Source organism: Squalius cephalus, assembly GCF_949319135.1.
Source record: "Squalius cephalus genome assembly, chromosome: 8".
Classification (NCBI taxonomy): Eukaryota; Metazoa; Chordata; class Actinopteri; order Cypriniformes; family Leuciscidae; genus Squalius; species Squalius cephalus.
In genome coordinates, this window is record NC_137129.1 from 3,085,620 (window position 1) to 3,106,711 (window position 21,092).

Genomic DNA, 21,092 nt, shown 5'->3' on the forward strand with positions numbered 1-21,092 from the left:
ATGGGTTGCAACAACCCAGAAACTTAATTTTTTTCCCCCTGGTTTTTCCCTAGACTTTTCCCCGGACCCCAGTTTGAAAACAGACCAGTTTATTTGTGTCAGAACTGAATAGATCACAAATTACATTTGCCTTTGATTTTGATGCAGACATTAGTGTGTGTTCTGCGTAGATCCGAGCTCAGTGACGATCACGAGCCGCATGCTGTCCTGTCCTCTCTGTGTTTCCCAAGCAACCTGAACAAACAAGCAATACATCCCAACTCAGAGCAAAAATAGCCGAGACACAATGGAGGCTATATTTAAACCCAATAGATCAAGTCTCTGACGTTACAGACATTCACAGAGACAGAATGGGACCGAGTTCTTTCAGAACCGCCGCCATGACGCATCACACACTAAACTCTTATAATGTCCTACAAGATGTTCAGCCAATGTGTTCAAATTACTCATTTTTTAGGCGTTTTCCAACCGAGAAACATTGGAATGTAATATTAATCTATTAATTTATGTGAACAAACACTTGTTGGGCAAAAAAAGTCAGCCTGAATGGCTCTTCAAGGCTCTGCCTCCCTCTTGTGGTAAAAAGATATAACCTCAAATTCTGACCATTAAATGCAACTTGATTTATTATTATTATAAAAAAAAATTTTTTAGTATTAAAACATTATCACTTTAAATTGATATTATTCATTTATTAATAAGCATTTCCAATAATATTTTATATATATTCCCATTTCTAATTATTAATACAATAAGCAAACTACACTTCTGTTCTCAAATGTATTATATGTATTAGTGCCATCAAATTGATTAATCACATCTAACATACAAGTTTGTGTATGTGTTTATATTATATTTATATATACTGTATATGCATGTATATATATATATATATATACACACACACACACATATAATATACAGTACATATAAATAATTATAATATAAACGCACATATATTACATAAACACAAACTTTTATTTTAGATTCGATTTATCAATTTGACAGCACTATAAAATATTTATTACTACATTATAATATAATTGTAACTTAAACCTCTACAAAAATCAGGGTTTTTTAAATTATTGACAGAATTAGACAAAAATAAGTCGTTTGCTGGCAAATATATACCTCAGCCGTAATCTAAAATAACTATTATATCATCATTAAAACATTAATTTGATATTATTTGAACAAACACACAGTCTACAACACAATCAGTTATTAATATTTCATTGCTTCTCTCTTGTTTACAAAAACCTTTAACGAATTTTGAATAATATACTACCACTACTATATATATATATACACACACACACACACATATATATATATATATATATATATACTGTATATATTAGGGCTGTCAAACGATTAATCGCATCCAAAATAAAAGTTTGTGTTTACATAATATATGTGTGTGTATGGAGTATAATTATTTTCTATATATAAATACACACACATGCATGTATATATTTAAGAAATATTTGCATGTATATACTGTGTATATATATTTATATTATATATAATTTATATTATATATAAATATTTTATATATAACACATTTTTCTTAAATATATATGCATGTGTGTGTATTTATATATAGAAAATAATTATACTCCATACACACACATATATTATGTAAACACAAACTTTTATTTTGGATGCGATTAATCGTTTTTATATATATATATATATACACACACACACACACACACATACATACATATATAAATATATACACACACACACACACATACACACATCTTAATTATAACTTAAACATCCACAAAAACAGGCCTGGTTTTACAGAGAAACACTAGTTTATTGGACACATATGGCACACACGCATGGTCTGGGAAAGTCAGTCTTCACAATAAAAGAAGGGAGAGAAGCGAACACACTCTCGCACAAGCTCTGCTGGACTCTAAGCATTAACGGGATCGGATGCGACCGCTTTCTCTCCTCCGACAGGCCGTCGCTTCTTCTTTCTGATCCGGTTCTTCTTCTCTCCGTCCGTCCTCTTGAGCTGCGGAGGCATGGGCTTCTTCTTCTTCTTCAGGCAGCTGAGCGGGTTGGGATTGCTGGATTTCCTCTTGCGTTTTTTGCCTCTCTTGTCCTCTCCGTCTTTCCCGAGGCCTTCCTTTTCTTTCAGACTCTGGAGGCTCACGATCGGGTTCACGATCTCCCCGAGCTGAACGGCTTCGACGTGCTTCAGCGTTCGCTCAGACGGCTTGTCCAACACCATTGTGTTGAGGATGATGTAGAGCAGAGGAACGCCAGGGATCTTCTTCAGCGCCTTCGTCAACTCCTGATCCTGGTAATAAGAATCATTGTGTGTTATTATTCCTTAAAGGGGTCATATAATGGTACATGCACTTTTACAAGTTGATTGTACTGAAATGTGTGTTGGCAGTGCCTGTACACAACCATCATAAAATGATAAAAATCCATCCAGTGGTTTTTTTAATCTCCTTATATGTTTGACCCTCTCTCAAATCAAGCCGTTCGATTTTGTGACGTCACACGGTCGGACGCCCCTCCCACGATTGTTGATTGACAGCAGCGTTTCAACACAGACCCGCCCTCGCTCGTGAGCGAGCTGTCAATCATAGTCCGCGCGTCATTGTTGATACAGGAGCACTGTCTATGAGCAGAATGGAGTCTAAGCGATTGTGGTGTTCTTGGGTGTTATAACGAACACAGCATCATGTTGATGCTCCTAAATCCGAACCGCTGAAGACGCAGTGGCTGAGTTTGTTTTCGAAGGGAATATTCCCCACGATCAACGTCAATGCTTTCATGTTTGCGTGAATCATCTCTCACACCAGACTGCTTTACAAACGAGGGTCAGCATAAAGCTGGTTTTGCTAAGAAGCTGCTCCTGAAAAAAGGATCGGTACCAACTATTCGTGTTCCTGCTGAACCTCCAGGAGAAGAAGTGAGTGTAACGTTTTATTAAAGGGTTAGTTCACCCAAAAATGAAAGTTCTGTCAGTAATTACTCTCCCTCATGTTGTTCCAACCCCGTAAGACTTTAGTTCATCTTCGGAACACAAATTAAGATTTTTTTGATTAAATCTGAGAGCTGATCACTCCTCCATAGGCTTCTGAGGGACTGAAACTTGCTGGCCCAGAAAATGTATTAAAGACATCGTTAATATAGTCCAAGTGACTCCAGTGGCTCAATCTTAAGTTTATAAAGCGACGAGAATACTTTTTGTGCACAAAAACAAACAAAAATAACGACTTTATTCCACTATTCATTTCCTTCTCTCTGGGCCTCGGGTGTTTTCACGTAGTGTTTAAGCGTAGCGCGTCTGTGTAGCACGTCACCACGTATCACACACATGACCAGCGTCGGCCAATAGTGAGCCTACGTGGTGATGTGCAACACAGACGCGCTGCGCTTAAACACTACGTGAAAACACCCGAGGCCCAGAGAGAAGGAAATGAATAGTGGATTAAAGTCGTTATTTTTGTTTATTTTTGCGCACAAAAAGTATTCTCGTCGCTTTATAAACTTAAGATCGAGCCACTGGAGTCACTTGGACTATATTAACTAGAGATGCACCGATTGATCGGCTGGTGACCGGAATTGGCCGATTTTCACGTGATCGGCCGTGACCGGCGACCGGCCGGTCAGTCTGACAAATGCCGATTTTATGCCGGTCAAATGCACTCGGGCGCCGCATGATTAACATCGCGCAACATCAGCATCACACGTGCACACGGAACACACATGTAGAAAACCTCGTGAATTACGTCCGTTCAGACCGCAAGCGCGTATTTTTTTCGGCGTGCATGTTAATCAATGAGTGCATTCACAACGGGAGCAGGAGCAGCGCGTGAGCGTCAAGCAGGAGCGTCGCGAGCAGTGAAGCGCGTGTTTCGGCGCCGAGTCTATTTGCTGCACTGCTCACGCTCAATTAAAGGGAAAGCACACTTTTGATGGACAAAATAGCCTAAATAGGTTTTCACAAAAAAAGTGCCCAAAATGCACAGAATTTGCGTGTTTTAACAAGAACTGGAGTAGGCTATGTCAGAAAAGAAAACGAAGACTAATATTTATAGAAAATGTACCCATTTAAACTTTTTATTATTGAGTTTGTACAAGTGATTGCAATAGGCCTGTGTGTGTGCTTTGAGAAATATCTTTATACTGCAAGGCTATATTTATTTTATTTATATTATTTTATTGCCATTCACTGTTTTCATACAGACGTTTAGTTTGCTAAATACATATATAAAAAAATATTGGATATTGAATGTGAAAAGGAAATGGTTCTTCCATAACACTGCACTTTAGATGTGTGTGAATTACCCACACCTGGAGTAATTTATATAGTTCTATTTTATAGCGTTTATCTGTTCAAAACAATATGTATATGCAAATTGTAAAATGTTCTATTACAGAAAAGATATAAAATAAATATTTGTGTGTGCTGTAAAGTGGTTAGAAAAAATGAAATCGGAATCGGCTAAAATCGGTATCGGCAGGTCAAACTTAATGAAAAATCGGAAATCGGAATCGGCCCAGAAAATTGTAATCGGTGCATCTCTAATATTAACGATGTCTTTAATACATTTTCTGGGCCGGCAAGTTATAATGTCTATAGAAGCCTATGGAGGAGTGAGAAAGCTCTCAGATTTAATCAGAAATATCTTAATTTGTGTTCCGAAGATGAACGAAGGTCTTACGGGGTTGGAACAACATGAGGGTGAGTAATTACTGACAGAATTTTCATTTTTGGGTGAACTAACCCTTTAACCTTTATATTAATCTTTATATTAATCTTTGCAAATCGCTTGCTGCACGCTTCACGATGAATGCGTCTGTTTACACTCAGGGTACATTACGGCATGTTTTCTATGTATGACGTTCTCAATATAATTCATAATCCCACGTTTATAATGAACAACGCGTTATGGTTATTGTGTTAGAAACGGTGTGCGCACAGAACAGAGGGGCGGGGCGAGCAAAGCTCATTATCATTTAAAGACACATGCACTTAAACGGCGTGCTGAAAACTATGGAAGCTTGTTTCCGCCACTGAATAAAACATTTTAAAAGAAAATTGCGACTTTTTATCTCACAATCTTCTGACTTTATTTCTCAGAATTCTGAGATATAAAGTCAGAATTCTGAGATATAAAGTCACAATTGCGTGAAATAAACTCACAATTGCGTGTTATAAAGTCAGAATTCTGACTTTTTTCTCGCAATTGCGACTTTATATCTCGCAATTCTGACTTTATATCTCGCAATTCTGACTTTATATCTCGCAATTCTGACTTTATATCTCGCAATTCTGACTTTATATCACATAATTGCGAGTTTATATCTCGCAATTCTGACATCTTTTCTTTGTGAGATATAAAGAATTGTGAGATATAAAGTCCAATTCTAAGGAAAAAAAAAGGCGGACTTTTTTTTTTTTTTTACCTTAGAATAGTTTATATCTCACAATTCTGACTTTATAACACGCAATTGCGACTTTATATCATGCAATTCTGACTTTATATCTCCCAATTGTGAGTTTATTTCATGCAATTGTGACTTTATATCTCAGAATTCTGACTTTATATCTCGCAATTCTGAGATATAAAGTCAGAATTGTGAGATAAAAAGTCGCAATTATCTTTTTTTTATTTTATTTTGTGGCGGAAACAAGCTTCCATAGAAAACAGAGCTGTTTTTGACCAGGTAAAATGAGTGTTTTCTTCCAATACTAATGAGAATTTTTAATTAAAGTATATTACAAACTTTTAATTTAGACCCTAAAGAATCATATTAGCTTGTACAAAAATGGCATTATATGACCCCTTTAATTCTACAAAACCACAGGACTTTGTTCCAGTTGTTGAGTCCATACCTGAGTTGCGATGAAGTAGTGGTGTGGATTAGTCTCTCCAAGCATTGACAGCAAACACTCAGATGCAGGAACCGGATCTTTCGTGTGTTTGCATCTCCTGATCTGAAATCTCTGTAAGATGAGTTTCGCTCCATAAAGCTCTTTAGGAAGGGTTTCAAGCTCCTTCAGTGCGCAGCTGCGAAACAACAGCACACATCTGTTATTATACATCATCTCACACACGTGCATCAATACTAGACATAAGATTGACTTACTTTGTGGTGCAGAGCTGAACTTCTCCCATCAGATACTTTGGCAATTGCTCTTTGATTTGAATCTTATTCTTTAACGCCGCATGACAAAACGTCCCGTCAATGATTATTTGGAAAGGTTCCCTAAAGCTAAAGTTGTACTTGTAAAAACTGATGGTTTTCTTCGCGTGCTTCTGACGCTTTATCTTCATGCTGAATTATATACACATAAAGCTCAGACAGTTTGAACGAATAGATTATCCTGACAGGGCAGAGGAAGAATAACAATCAGCCCGAATTGGTGAGGAGTAATACCCTTGATTTATATCAATATGTCAACAAAACAGTTGGACGAAACTCACGCTAATCTCAAACATATCTAGCATGGTACCAGCGTGGTTACAGTAAACGTGTACCGGGTGGAAAACCGCAAGCTGCTATAATTGAAATACCGCGTTAATCCTAACAAATACTAATATGAATAAGGTATTAATAACTACGAATAATATACAAGTTTAATGAATTATGATTAGACAGTGACTTTCAGAATTGTATTAGTTCACTCACTCTAGGAACAGTGCGCAATAGTTATTGTTTCTCCGACCACTATTACAGCTGTACCTTCTAGCGAGCGCGAATCGATTCTTTCGAACAGTTCATTTCATTGCAAAACCACCGTAATGTGGAATATGTAGTCACATATTGCTTTTTATTACGGGATTTCTATTAATAAGGCTGTTTATTGTAATTTTATGGATTTCAGTTAAGTTTTTTTGCAGTCATGATTAAAAAATCATGTTTAATCATACGTTATAAAAAGTGATTTAGAACATAAATAGAATGTGAATATACAATAAACAATATTATATTTGTATCGCTCAGCTGAACATGTTTTTGCACGTTTTCATAAAATGTTTTTTAATTAATGAATCGCTTTAGTCCCGGTTTTTCAACCCACTCATCGAAAAAGATCCGATTCCAGTAAATGATTCTTTTATCGCTCTCAGGTTCACCGGAAGCCACTGGTTTAACGGTCCTGTATCCCAAACGCGCGTGAAGATGGCATCCCGTAAAGAATCCCCGTCTGGAAAAACACTGGATTCTCCCGTCAAACAAATCCAGATCGAAGGGCTGGTGAGATCCCGTTTAACAGACTCAGTGTAGCTGAGTTTACACAAGTGTGTGTTTAAATGTCTCTGTGAACAGAAGCTTCTGGTTAGTTCACCTGCAGGTCACTTTGCAGAATGATGTCATGATAATATTCCAAACAGATTAATAATAACAACAACGAGTAATAATAACAACAATTGTAATAATAATAATAATAATATATATTTTTTTTAAAAGTTGGCCACAAATACACATTTAAATAGTAGAAAATAGAGAAATGTATTTGTTTAATTTGATCAATGACCATAGAAAATAAATATTTTGATTGACGCTTGAATATGTTGTATATTGCTGCCCATTTAGGAGTTTACATGTACATAACCCATTTAATTCCAGTTATTAACTTAATTCCAGTGAATTTCCATATATATGTATATATGGTGCCGGTCCAAAAGTTTGGAAACATTACTATTTTTAATGTTTTTGAAAGAAGACAACTTCAAATAAGGTTTTTCTGTTTTAATATACTTTAAAATGTAATTTATTCCTGTGATCAAAGCTGAATGTTCAGCATCATTACTCCAGTCTTCAGTGTCACATGATCCTTCAGAAATCACTCTAATATGATGAATTATTATCAATGTTGAAACAGTTGTGCTGCTTAATATTTTTTTTATAATCTGTAAAACTTGTTTTCAGAATACATTGATGAATACAAATTTAAAAAATAACTGCATTTTTAGCTTTGATCACAGGAATAAATGACATTTTAAAGTATATTAAAATAGAAAACCATTATTTTAAGTTGTAATAATATTTCACAATATTACTGTTTCTGTATTTTTGAGCAAATAATTGCAGGCTTGATGAGCATAAGAAACTTCTTTCAAAAACATTAGAAAGAGTTATGTTTCCAAACTTTTGACTGGTACTGTATATATATATATATAATACTGTTTTATTTATATATTTGCATATGAAAATATTATGCAAACACATACTTTTATTTACTTTTTTGGACAGTCATGCAGTTTGTTTCATTGTCCTGTACAACCTTAACTGGGAAACGCCTGGGATTAAATGGGTTAATGTATGTTAACAACTAAAGCAGAAATAATACAAATTTTAGTAATCAAAAAGCATGTCTAATTAGTTGAAATGAAATCATGAAACTTATACAATTATTAAACTTATACAACATTTAAAAGTTTTTTTTCCCGCACAAATTGTGTTTTTTCTGGTAATCAAATGAAGACAAAAAACTATTTAATTTCTTTTGATCATATTAAATTAAACAAACTTTTTTGTCAAACAACGAGCTGCACAATGAGCTTTACTGTTCAAAATTAAACATGGACGAAAAATTGTGATTATTCCTTAAAAAAATAGCCTAAAGTTTTGGTGATCATTTATTTGTATTACTTTTAGTATTATGATTACATTGAGACGCATCTAAATTCTACTGTACTACGGTAATATATTTCTGTCAAGTTAAACCAAACTTTTATTTTGACGGGTTGCCGTGAAGACCTTTAAAAGCTCACAAAGTGACTTTCAGAGCGGGTCTAGAGAGTCTGGAGATGAAGTTCATGCATTATTTTGTGTACTCATATAGACAACAATTTTTTTTTTTCTAATTAGCGCGAGTGTCCATATTTTAGTGTGTGTGTTTAGTGGTAAATGAAACTGCATTCACACAGAACATGCAGGATTCGTATTCAAATAGTCTTTTTGCGGTGTAATATTCACACAGACACACACACATTAGTCTATATCACGGTTTGATTTCGAGTGTACTGAACTGCTTTTTATTTATTCATCAAAACATTTACAAATTTCGCGTTATATCTTCATATTTGTAGTATTTTTACTACGGTAATATTTTTCTGTCAAGTTAAACCGAACTTTTATTTTGACGGGTTGCCGTGAAGACCTTTTGAGTTTCTGTGTGTTTGACATGATGATAGTTTTTCTCAAATGAGTTTTTCTTCATATTTGTAGTATTTTTGTATTATTTGTAGTAAACATTTGTTCATATTTTATAATGGTAGGGGAAACACTGCATTGTTTATGTTCTGCACGCATTTGTTGAACCCAGTACAGGTTTGAGGATTATGTAGATTGAGAAGTTGAATGGATATTATGTTAGATTGTGAATGAATGAATGGTGACGTACACATTTGTTGTTCAACCTAGGGCTGTACTCAACCAAAGAAAATCTTGGTCGACTGAAGTCCTGAAATTTTCGACTAAAAATCGACTAAAATCGACTAAAAATGACGTTAGAAAAAAAAAACGTTAAATTAATTAGATGCGCACTGTGCGCAGTACTTGGTAGCCTTGTTGTCCGCCTAAATGAATTATAAATAAACATAAACAACTAGTAGGCTATTTGCAGTATATTAAATCGTTTTTGACCTAATTATTTTGACACTCGAGTCTGTCAGCTCTGACAGCGCTGCATCACGTGCACCTGCGCAATATCATAGCTTATGATTTCCGAAAATAGTACTATATGTTGTCAACTAGTGATATCATCACAAGAACTGTTGAGGAATATGCAACATAATTTAGACAATTATTTTTGTCATATGTTATAATAATAAGTTATATTGTCAGACACTATCATTTCACCGTGCATGTCCTCGCACCGAGCGAGGCTGAACATGAGCTCAGCTTCGCAGCTGAGACACGTATAGACTATTAACTTAAAGCTTTTACTCTTAATAAACACAAAAGGCACGTCTACTTTAATAAAAAAATAATATTTATTAAACAAACCAGATCAAGAGCAGAAACGAAATAAAGTGCATAACTGAAAAATAAAGCATCCTAGGCTCAAAACTAACACAACCAACAACAGCACAGCGCAATGGCGCATTAGGCTCCAAATAAAAAATAAAAAAGTTAGGTTATCACACTAAAACATTGAAATATGCAAATTCTGATATGTTCATAGCCTACTCAAAACAGACAGGGCAAGCTAACACAGACAAGTGAGCTTACCACTTTTAGATGTCATGTTTGTCGTCAAGCTGTGGAAAACTGTTGCTTGCAAACTTTGCATTCGACCTTTTTCCTGTCATCAATTTTAACAAAATGCTGCCACACTGTCGATTTCTTTGTTGTTGACATGTTAGAAGAGGACTGACTAAACGCTCTCACAATTAAATAAATAATATTCAGCATCAAACCTTCTACGCTCGACGCTCTCTCTTGGGTTGAACTAATCCAAAAAAGGTGAAAACAAGGGGGTGTTTTGAAGACAGACTGTTACAGTGAAACAAGGGTACTCTGAAAACACCCCCATTAGCAGTTAGTGCTTTCCACCTGATGAAATGAGCGCGCCTCAGCGCGGCAAAACTGATGAAATAAACGCGGCAGAAAATCGACCAATCAGAATTTTGGTCGAACCAGAACGTATCGACCAACTAATCGACTAATCGACTAGGACAGTACAGCCCTAGTTCAACCCTTGTTATCAAATATGTATATATTTCAACGTGTTTTTCGTTGTGTTTTTGGGTGTGCTTATAAAGACATGATCGCAGTCTGAGAGTTCCTGGTTTTTATAATTATTAAGTAACTGCATTGTCTTGTTATAAACTAGGGCTGTCAAACGATTAATCGCGATTAATCGCATCCAAAATAAAAGTTTGTTTTTACATAATATATGTGTGTGTACTGTGTATAATTATTTTCTATATATACAGTACCAGTCAAAAGTTTGGAAACATTACTATTTTTAATGCTTTTGAAAGAAGTCTCTTATGCTCATCAAGCCTGCAGTTAAAAAAACAAACAAACAAAAAAAAAAACAGTAATATTATGAAATATTATTACAATTTAAAATAATGGTTCTCTTTTTTAATATATTTTAAAATGTAATTTATTTTTGTGATGCAAAGCTGAATTTTCATCAGCAAGTACTCCAGTCTTTGGTGTCTTATGATCCTTCAGAAATTATTCTAATATGATGATTTGATGCTCAGTTATTATCAATGATGGAAACAGTTGTGCTGTTTAATATATTTTTTTGGAATACTTTTTTCAGGATTCATTGATGAGTAAAATGTTAACAGCATTTATTCATAAAAACAGCATTTATTCAAAATAAAAACATTTCTAACAATATAAATCATTACCATCACCTTTTATCAATTTAACGCATTCTTGTTGAATTAAAGTACTAATTTATAAAAAAAAAATAGTTATTGTTCCCAAACTTTTGAACGGTAGTGTATATTGTTACAAAAGATTTCTATTCTAAATAAATACAGTTCTTTTTAACTTTTTATTCATCAAATAATCCTGAAAAAAGTATCTCAGGTTATAAAAAAATATTAAGCAGCACAACTGTTTCCAACATTGATCATAAATCATCATATTAGAATGATTTCTGAAGGATCATAAGACACCAAAGACTGGAGTAATGATGCTGAAAATTCAGCTTTGCATCACAAAAATAAATTACATTTTAAAGTATATTAAAAAAGAGAACCATTATTTTAAATTGTAATAATATTTCATAATATTACGTTTTTTTTTTTTTTTTTTTTTTTTTTTTTAACTGCAGGCTTGATGAGCATAAGAGACTTCTTTCAAAAACATTAAAAATAGTAACGTTTCCAAACTTTTGACTGGTACTGTAAATACACACACATGCATGTATATATTTAAGAAATATTTGCATGTATATACTGTCTATATATATTTATATTATATATAAATATATAAATATATATATAATATAAATATATATTTATATTATATATAAATATTTTATATATAAATAACACATTTTTCTTAAATATATATGCATGTGTGTGTATTTATATATAGAAAATAATTATACACCGTACACACACATATATTATGTAAACACAAACTTTTATTTTGGATGCGATTAATCGCGATTAATCGTTTGACAGCCCTATTATAAACCCTAATTTACTTTACATTTTACTCAAATACATGATTAATGTAGTTCCATCAGACTGTAGAAGAGCATCGGCTGATCAGGAGCACTCTTGCTGTGTTTCTGTAGTTCATTCGTTTGTACGGCCACAATAAATCCACTGAACCGAATTCAATCCAGTGAAGCGTCTCAGCCATTTAACTTTCTTTCTAAATGTTGTGAACGCTCAGAAACTCTATGCTTGTTTTTGTTTCTTGAAAACCGTCGCACTTTGTGTTCCTCTCTTTTAGTTTTTCTGCCGCAGAAGAAAAGCTGTCCCCTGATTGCATTGATTCTCTCTCCGCTCGCTCCACTGAAGCTCGGCTCCCGGTTCGCTGTAGTTGGAGCTGTTTGAATGGTTGTTTTGTGCCTGAGGGTTTTCCAGCTCATTCTCTGCGGCGTCTCGATGCTCGCTTGACGGTTCACGGGCCTTTTTGCACGTTCTGATGTTTCTGAGGAAACATTTGGGCTTCCTGAAGTTTTTTTTTTGTTTTCCCACGATTTCACTGAATAAGGTTTTTCATGCACACGTCGCTGGGAGTTGTTTTTGTTTTGTTTGTTTTTTTTGCCCCGTAGTTGCAAACTTCATTATTGTGTTTCCAGCTCAGTGCTGCAGATATGTATACAGATATGGATGATGGTTCAGAATAACAAAACTCTAACAGACAACATTGTGAAATATATTATTCAAATTTCAAAGAACTAGGGCTGTGAAACGATTAATCACATCCAAAATAAAAGTTTGTGTTTACTTAATATATGTGTGTGTACTGTGCATAATTATTTTGTATATATAAATATACACACATGCATATATTTAAGAAATAGTTGCTTATAAATACTATCTATCTATCTATCTATATATATATATATATATATATATATATATATATATGAAGAGTTCAGATGCAAAAGCCTCTAAGTGCCATCTGAAATTTTCTTCTAAAATGATCATTTTTATCAAGCTTGTATGTTTATGTTCAGTTATTTCACTTTAATGGCAATGAAAATTACCTATTAATAGTCATTAAAGTGAAATTACTGAACTTAAACATACAAGCTTGATAAAAATGATCATTTTAGAAGAAAATTTCAGATGGCACTTAGAGGCTTTTGCATCTGAACTCTTCATATATATATATATGTATGTATAATTTGTATTATAAATAAATATAAATATTTTATATATAAATAACACATTTTTCTTAAATATATACATGCATGCATGTCTATTTATATATACAAAATAATTATGCACAGTACACACACATATATTATGTAAACACAAACTTTTATTTTGGATGCGATTAATCGTTTCACAGCTCTACAAAGAACTGTTTTCTATTTGAATATACTTTAAAATGTCAATTTTCAGTCAGAAGCCATTTTTTCCTCCCAGTCTTAAGTTCAGAAATCATTCTAATATGCTGATTTATCAGTATAGCGAGTTTAAAATGAGGTTTAATTAAAAAAGGTTAGGCTAATTTAAATGTTTTAAGGCAGAATTATCGTGTTTTCAATTCGTGATTGATTATTGCCGTCACTTTCTCTTCACTCGGTTACTCAACCTCATCCCTATGAAACATTTTATTAAGAGAATGTGTGAACTTTTTTTTTTTTAACTTTGATAGATGCCATAATCAAGTCATTAGGTGATAAAAGGTGATTATAATGGGTAATATTGACAATATCAGCAGGGCTATGTATCCGCCTATGTCTTTGGATCCCCAGAGTGCTCTAATCTCTATTAATCAAATAATCAAAAACTGACATTTTCTGTCCTCTCAGTGAAGCCGCCAGCTCTAGTCGCATTTGCAGGTTTCTGAAAGCGCATCTGATGCCGGCGTTATTGATATGCTTGTTTTCTTGTTATAATCCCCCCCTGTGTGAGCAAAACGGTGAGTTAAGAAGGAATAGAGGAAGACCCTGATATTAACCATCTGCTGTATTTTCCCTTTGGGTTCGGCCACCTGAGCATCAGGCATTGTTGCCTGCTGTTCACAGAGTTTTTAGATGAATACAAATAAGCTAAATGTAAAAAGCAGGTGGATTAGAGGCGACTGCTTCAGGGTGGGTAAGCAGCTTAAACGGAGAGCTCTACAAATCCCTTCCAGGGATATATATCTTCTCAGCTCTTTCTCTCTCTCTCTCCGTTTATGAAACTCTTTATTTTTGACCTTTCAGGCAAAAGCTAAGCACTTTTTAAGCAGTGTGAAATAAGGTCTTCTTATGCATGAGAATCATAGCTGGGTGATGTTTAAATCGTTTCTGATTTCTGATACCCTCAGGAGTTTTTTTTTTTTTTTTTTTAATGCAAATAATACAGACTATACATATTTATTCCAAGTCATCTCAATGGCAAAAATATTGACCTGAATTCACCCTACATGCATATTTAGTTAATTGAAAAATATGCCATTTCTGAATGCACTTTTACCGACTATCAAGATGATACACAACTCTTTTACTTTCTGCCTCTGCTTTTTGCACAGGAGTTATTCTCTTAATTAGCAACATAAATATCCCCTTAAATGCTTTGCTTGAACACTTCTGTAACCCAGGGGAAAGGCAGGTGGTCAACAGGGGGCAGCAGAGATCCACTGAAATCACTCTTCTCTTCATGCACGTCTTTACATCTCTTCAAACGGTGAGGTTCGGGTGAAACACTGAAGGCTGAAAGCTTGAAGGAAGCATCAGTGCATGTCACCGCCTGCTAAGCAGACATTGCTTTGGAATATTCTATTTTGATATAGTCTACTTGCATAAATATGAAAAGAAATATTACCGGCCACTTTATTAGGTACACCTGTTCAACTGCTGGTTAATGCAAATATTTATTCAGACAGCAACTCAATGCATGCAGACATGATCAAGATGATCTACTGAAGTTCAAACCGAGCATCAGAATAGGGAAGAAATGTGACTTTGGCATGGTTGTTGGTCTGAGAATTTCAGAAACTGCTGATCTACTGGGATTTTCACGCACAACCATCTCTAGTGTTTACAGGAAATGGTCCGAAAAAAAGGAAATATCCAGCGAACGGCAGTTCTGTGAGTGAAAATGCCATGTTGATGCCAGAGGTCAGAGGAGGTCGAGCTGATAGAAAGGGAACAGTTGGTGCGTTTCCATTACAGATTTGCACAAAAAACAAAAAACTATTGCGAAATGACGGCGTTTCCAAAAATCATGGTGACGGATGTTGGTAGGTTTAAGTATATCCCAGCCACTGCACTGGCCATTATTATTAATAATATGTGTGTTATCTAAGCATTAATGATAAGGAAAGACCCTTATACTTGTGAGCGGCACATATGAGGAGTTTCTGGGTGTTTCTCCCTCATTTCTGCTTCAAGGTCTTGATTGTGGCATTTCTTTGAGGTTTAGAATCCATTATTCCTGTAATTCTTTTGTCTTTTATGAATTTAATAAAGAGCTCTGTCTCGTATTCTGTCCAAACACACCGCGTCATCTACGTCAGGTGACTGTAAATGCTCAAAAACTGAAATATTTCTTTTTCGAATTGCCTGAAAAACCCCCTCATGAGAGCGTAAAAACTTTTTTGCGATAAATGGGAGTTTTTGCGAAATTGACGTGTTTCCACTGGCCGTATTTTCAATTCGCAATTTCAATTTGCGCAATTTGAATGGTAATGGAAACGCGGCTTGTAACTCAAACAAGGTCTGTAGAAGAGCATCTAAACTCACAACACATCAAACCTTGAAGCTCCTGTCAGCTGAGCTATAGAGGATTGGGAAAACGTTGTCTGATCTGACGGATTCGGATGGTCGGGTCAGAATTTGGTGTATACAACATGAAAGCGTGGATCCATCCTGACCCAAAAATGAAAATTCTGTCAGTAATTACTCTTCCTCATGTTGTTCCAACCCCGGAAGACTTTCGTTCATCTTCGGCACACAAATGAAGATATTTCTGATTAAATCTGAGAGCTGTCTCACTCCTCCATAGGCTTCTATGGGATTGAAGCTTGCCGGCCCAGAAAGTTAGTAAAGACAATGTTTAAAATAGTCCAAGTGACTACAGTGGCTCAACCATAAGTTTATCAAGCGACGAGAATACTTTTTGTGCGCAAAAACAAACAAAAATAACGACTTTATTCAACTCTTCATTTTCTTCTGTGTGGGCCTCTGAGTGAGGCTACTGGGTTGTTCGTCAGAACGTAGGCTCCCTATTGGCCGACGCTGGTCATGTGATGCATCACACACATGACCAGCATCGGCCAATAGTGAGCCTCCGTTCTGACGTACCTTTTTTTTTTTTACTGACAGAATTTTCATTTTTGGGTGAACTAACCTTTTAAGAAATTTAGATTTCACATTAGCTGCTTTTACATGGACCCTAATAATCGTATTGTAATCGGACTAGTAACACAGAATCGGAATTAAAGCGTCACGTGTGACCACGTCGAGCGGAAATAAATTGGCCAAATCTGATTAAAATTTAATTGGGACTGTAAGGGGTGGTTTAAACCTTTTCTAATCCGATCGAGAGGACATGTAAACACTTTATCGGATTGAAAACTGAAACGCTTGTGCAATGACGTAGACATGACGTATGACACGTGGAATGAAGTTTCATAAATCCATCCGACCAGTCCTCGTTTCAGCCTCTCATCCACAGATGCCTTGTTTTGGGCATCATGGGAAGGGGCGATCTTCCTGATTAATAAATATAAGCAGCACGGCATAGCGGTTCATGTGCCCGTCGTGTCCTAACTAGGACCTGAAATAGAAAAATATTAAGTCTGCTCTTTAAAACAAAGAAAGAAGCGATGTAGGAGAATAGTTTGCCCAAACAGCGGGAACCTTTGTGCAGTGTCAGAAATCAATTATATGATTTAATGCTTGTGACATTTAAACACGCAGATCAATCCGATCACTTAATTTAGCGTTCATGTAAACACTACATTCAGATTCTTCAATCGGGATGAATTCATTCAAATTCTGCACTTGTTGCATTCTTGAGTTTTTGTTTTGTTTTTTTGCCTGCATGAAGTGAATATGATTTAAGTGGGCACAAATAAGCATAAGCCCCTCCTGTAACAGTGAATGATTAGCCGTGTTTCCACTGTCGGGCCAGTGCAAGGGCTTTAAACGGGCCGTGCCGGGCTAATAGCCTCGGGCCTGCGTTTCCACTGTCGGGCCAGTGCGAGCCAGGGCTTTAAACGGGCCGTGCCGGGCTAATAGCCTCGGGCCTGCGTTTCCACTGTCGGGCCAGAAGCTCCACAGCGCTTCACTAAAACACGCCCGTAACACGCCTCTCTGGAACAACGTCACACTAACCCATCATTTCACCAACAAATGGAAGTTTTATCAGAAAACTAATCAGAAATCACTGGAAACAGCGTTGAAGATAAAAGCGGCCGTTTGCTGGCATTTTTGTTGTTTACTTGAATATTTAAAACCCAAGCATCGATGTTTTACCACAGGTTTACAATAAAAAGTGATACATTGATCATAATGAATTAATTTATGTCAAAATTGCACATTAGTCACTAATGTGAAAATAAATTACCGTTAGGTCTATTTCACAAAAGAAAGAGGACACACTTACTTCTTCAGTCGCGTCTGTTTCTGTTTATCTGGTAGTTACAGGACATATTTAGGCTACATCACATTTAGAAAGAATGATAATTTCTACAAATATATGCCACCAAAAATACGGCCTGAGGAGCTTTAGCACTCTCTCGACTCCCATACAGATATTTTCAGTCAGAGAAACAGAAAGCTTCCGAAAAAAAAGTTTTATTTTATGATAGTCCGGTATAAAGAGACGAGACGTAGGCTACTGACAGATAAAATAAAAACATGACTGTGATAGCCTTTATGATTGGTCTGATTTCTTCAAGCGTTCACTATGTTTTTTTACTATGCGTATCTTCAAGCGTTTACTATCTTTACTATGGTAATGGTTAGCGTGCATAGTCTTTTGCATCACAAACAGAAGGCATTCAAACATGAACGCGAGTTAAATTATTTTAAAAGTCTTTAATGCTGACAGAATCATCCGGCGCTGCCGTCTCCAGACTCTGAACTCCGCCTCTGTTCGTAACCACTCCTCTAGCCCGAGCTGGCCCGCTTTGGCCCAAGGTATTCGACGGGCCAGAAATCCTGGCCGTTGGCCCCGAGTAAGCCCCGGAAGTGACAGTGGAAACGCGACTGGCCCTGGCCCAACAGTGGAAACGCGGCTATTGAGTACCTTGTTCTTTTCCTAGAAAAGCGGAAGAATGTATCTGGTTTAGGCCCCTTTCACACCTACCTTGTTTGGTCCGGATTAACTTTTCAGTTTGATCCGAATCAAAATTACAGGTGTGAAACCTCTCCCGGTCCCGGACTTTCAGACCATTTACAGGAAGTCCCGGTGGTTCCCGCAGGATTGCTCGCTCTTCTCCTCCTTTCTTGCCGGCGACGATTAAGTGTTCGCACGACGAGGACGTTCATTAGCCTCGAGTATAGTCGGTGCTGTAGAGAGTGATGCCGTAATAATAACAATATAGTGACAACGATATGCATATATTCATTCAATCTTGTCAAAGTTATTATTATTATTTTTTCATTCTTGTTAAAGTTAACTGGTGAATCGACAACACGCTGACGTCAGACGCACATCCATTTACAAACCAATCAATGTCAAGATGCAGCCCACATAGATGATGACGACAGGACGCAAGTGTGTCATGTAAAGTTCTTTAGTGCGCTCGCATAATTGCAATGTGAAACCAAACCAAAACTTATCAAAATATGAACTTTGGTTCGGACTCTCAGGTGTGAAAACGCCCTTTGGCTTTGTACTTTTAGGATCAAAATAACTGGTTCCCATCATCCAAATGGATAAATTGGGCACCGCTAGCACTAGCAGGTTAGGCAACTTCCCTCCCGTGCTCTTTATGACTAATGTGTTTAGGTGTTTTTAAAACTGTGATTCACTCTCTCAACAACCTTTTGGTGGATTCAGAAGGTGAGTGTGTGGAGCTTATATACGGCCCTTGAGGGCCCTCTGAGAGCCGATACCACAGTGACGGCGGGCTGTGAAGTGCAGATTAACAGTCTGAGAGAAGAACTTGATTCGCCGTAAAGCTGTAGCACTTCTACAGCAAGCGTGAAAGATTGATGGCTGAGCTGGTGCAGTGGGTGCACAATAAGACTCTTGCTAGCAACAGGAATAAAGCGAATCTGAGTTTCTTACAGTATTTGTCCTTCAGCATTCCTCACTGTGCTCCGGCTAAGGTCAAAGTAACAACCTCAACTCCGATTAGAAGATTTTTCTTTAGGTTTTGCTGGGAAATATTGCGTTGTGGCATCCAAAAGACTTTTTTTCATCACCGTTTCATAACTAAAAACTCAATTTATAGCAATTTAACATCTTTAAAGCTGCTTTCTTTGGTCCTACACTGTTAAAAATAAAGTGATGCCACAGAAGAACCATTTTTGGTTCCCCAAATAACCATTTTTTTCTAGTTTGAAGAACATTTGAAAAATCTAAAGAACCCTTTTTCAATGGAAAGGTTCCATGGATGTTAACATTTCTTTATGAAATCAATCCATATTGATCCATATCCACATTCATCACCATTTCATAACTAAAAAACTCAATTTACAGCAATTTAATGTCTTCAAAGCATGTTTTAAAGCAGCTTTCTTTGGTCCTACACTCTTAAAAAATATATTTTTATTAAAAATTATTATTATAATACATAGAAGAACCATTTTTGGTTCCCCAAAGAACCTTTCAGTGGACCATTGAGGAACCATTTTTTCCTAGTGTGAAGAACCCTTTTCCAATATGGATGTTACTGATTCTTTATGGAATCAAAGAACCATTATTTTTAAGTGCAGAGACTAATGTTAGGATAGTTTTTGTGGTGTGTTCCTCACGTCAACACTATAATCCAGCGGGAGTTTGTCTGATTCAGCATGTTGAATCACTGTCGTGAGAGAGACCGCTCTGATTGGCCGATCAGTTTAGCGAACGATTTTTACTTTCCTAATTGTCAAAATGCACAAAAAAGTTATTGTTTTCACTGTTTTTGACCCATGTAACCTTGTAAACCGTGCTTTAAGAATTTCCGGTAGGTCTAACAGGTAGGATATATACAGAAATTAAACACTTGACAGTCTTCACTGCATAAATTAAATTCCTTATTAAAGCTAAAGTTATGTGAGTGATTTTCTTTTTTTATTTAGTTCTTTGATTATCCGTAATGACAGACAGCAGCAGGGTTGTTAGGCTGCTGTCACTTTAAGACATGACACACATCCCATTTTCTCCCATCCCACGCATCCCATTTTCCACGTCGACTCTAGTCTGGCTCATGCCGGCGGGAGTTTGCCTGATTCAGCATGTTAAATCGCTGTTGTGAGATAGATCGCTCTGATTGGCTGTTCAGTTTAGCGAACGAGTCTTTGCGGTGTGTTCCAGGCAAGCACAGTTTTTTGTCCCAGACACAGCCGACACGAGGGCGACGACACTCAACTTTGATCACCTCTATTTTTTTAATGTCGGCTTGGTGTCTCAGCCTTAAAGCCCCACTGAAGTGCCTTTGTAGGATGCATTGATGTAATTTCCACTGAAACGGGAAGCTAAGGCAGGACATATTGGATGGCTCCTCCCCCTTTTCGAAATAGCCAATAGCGTTTAGTTTACCTCACAGACTGCAAGTTGCACTTGACAGCGATATTGTATGGTATTTATAGCATAGGGGGTGGAGCTTTAGATTCTAGAGAGCGTTTGATTGGACAGAAGATGTGATGAGAAGCAGTGACGTCATAAAAATCCGTGATACATTTTAGCGGAAGTGAGAGACTAAGTTTTGAATGCTTATATCTCCTAAATGCAAATTTTGTCATTGTTTTGTAATACACCAGCTTATTCATAACCTTAACATATTCATACTAAAAGCTA

General features: G+C 36.2%; 2 protein-coding genes across 2 annotated transcripts in view; one reads left to right on the top strand and one right to left on the bottom strand.

The window, feature by feature from the left end:
- Nucleotides 1-1,639: 1,639 nt before the first annotated feature.
- utp23 (UTP23 small subunit processome component) lies at nt 1,640-6,503 on the bottom strand. Its single transcript, XM_079879239.1, has 3 exons — nt 6,130-6,503; nt 5,876-6,050; nt 1,640-2,317 (listed from the first exon to the last, which is right to left on the bottom strand). The coding sequence occupies exons 1-3, from the start codon at nt 6,315-6,317 to the stop codon at nt 1,928-1,930; spliced, it is 753 nt and encodes a 250-aa protein (XP_079735365.1). The 5' UTR covers nt 6,318-6,503; the 3' UTR covers nt 1,640-1,927.
- A 608-nt stretch (nt 6,504-7,111) lies between these two features.
- Nucleotides 7,112-21,092, top strand: part of eif3hb (eukaryotic translation initiation factor 3, subunit H, b) — an 84,888-nt gene continuing 70,907 nt past the window's right edge. The window contains exon 1 of the mRNA XM_079878363.1: nt 7,112-7,239. Within this exon, the coding sequence (XP_079734489.1) occupies nt 7,165-7,239 (75 nt within the window). The 5' untranslated portion in view covers nt 7,112-7,164. The remainder of the gene's footprint in view (nt 7,240-21,092) is intronic.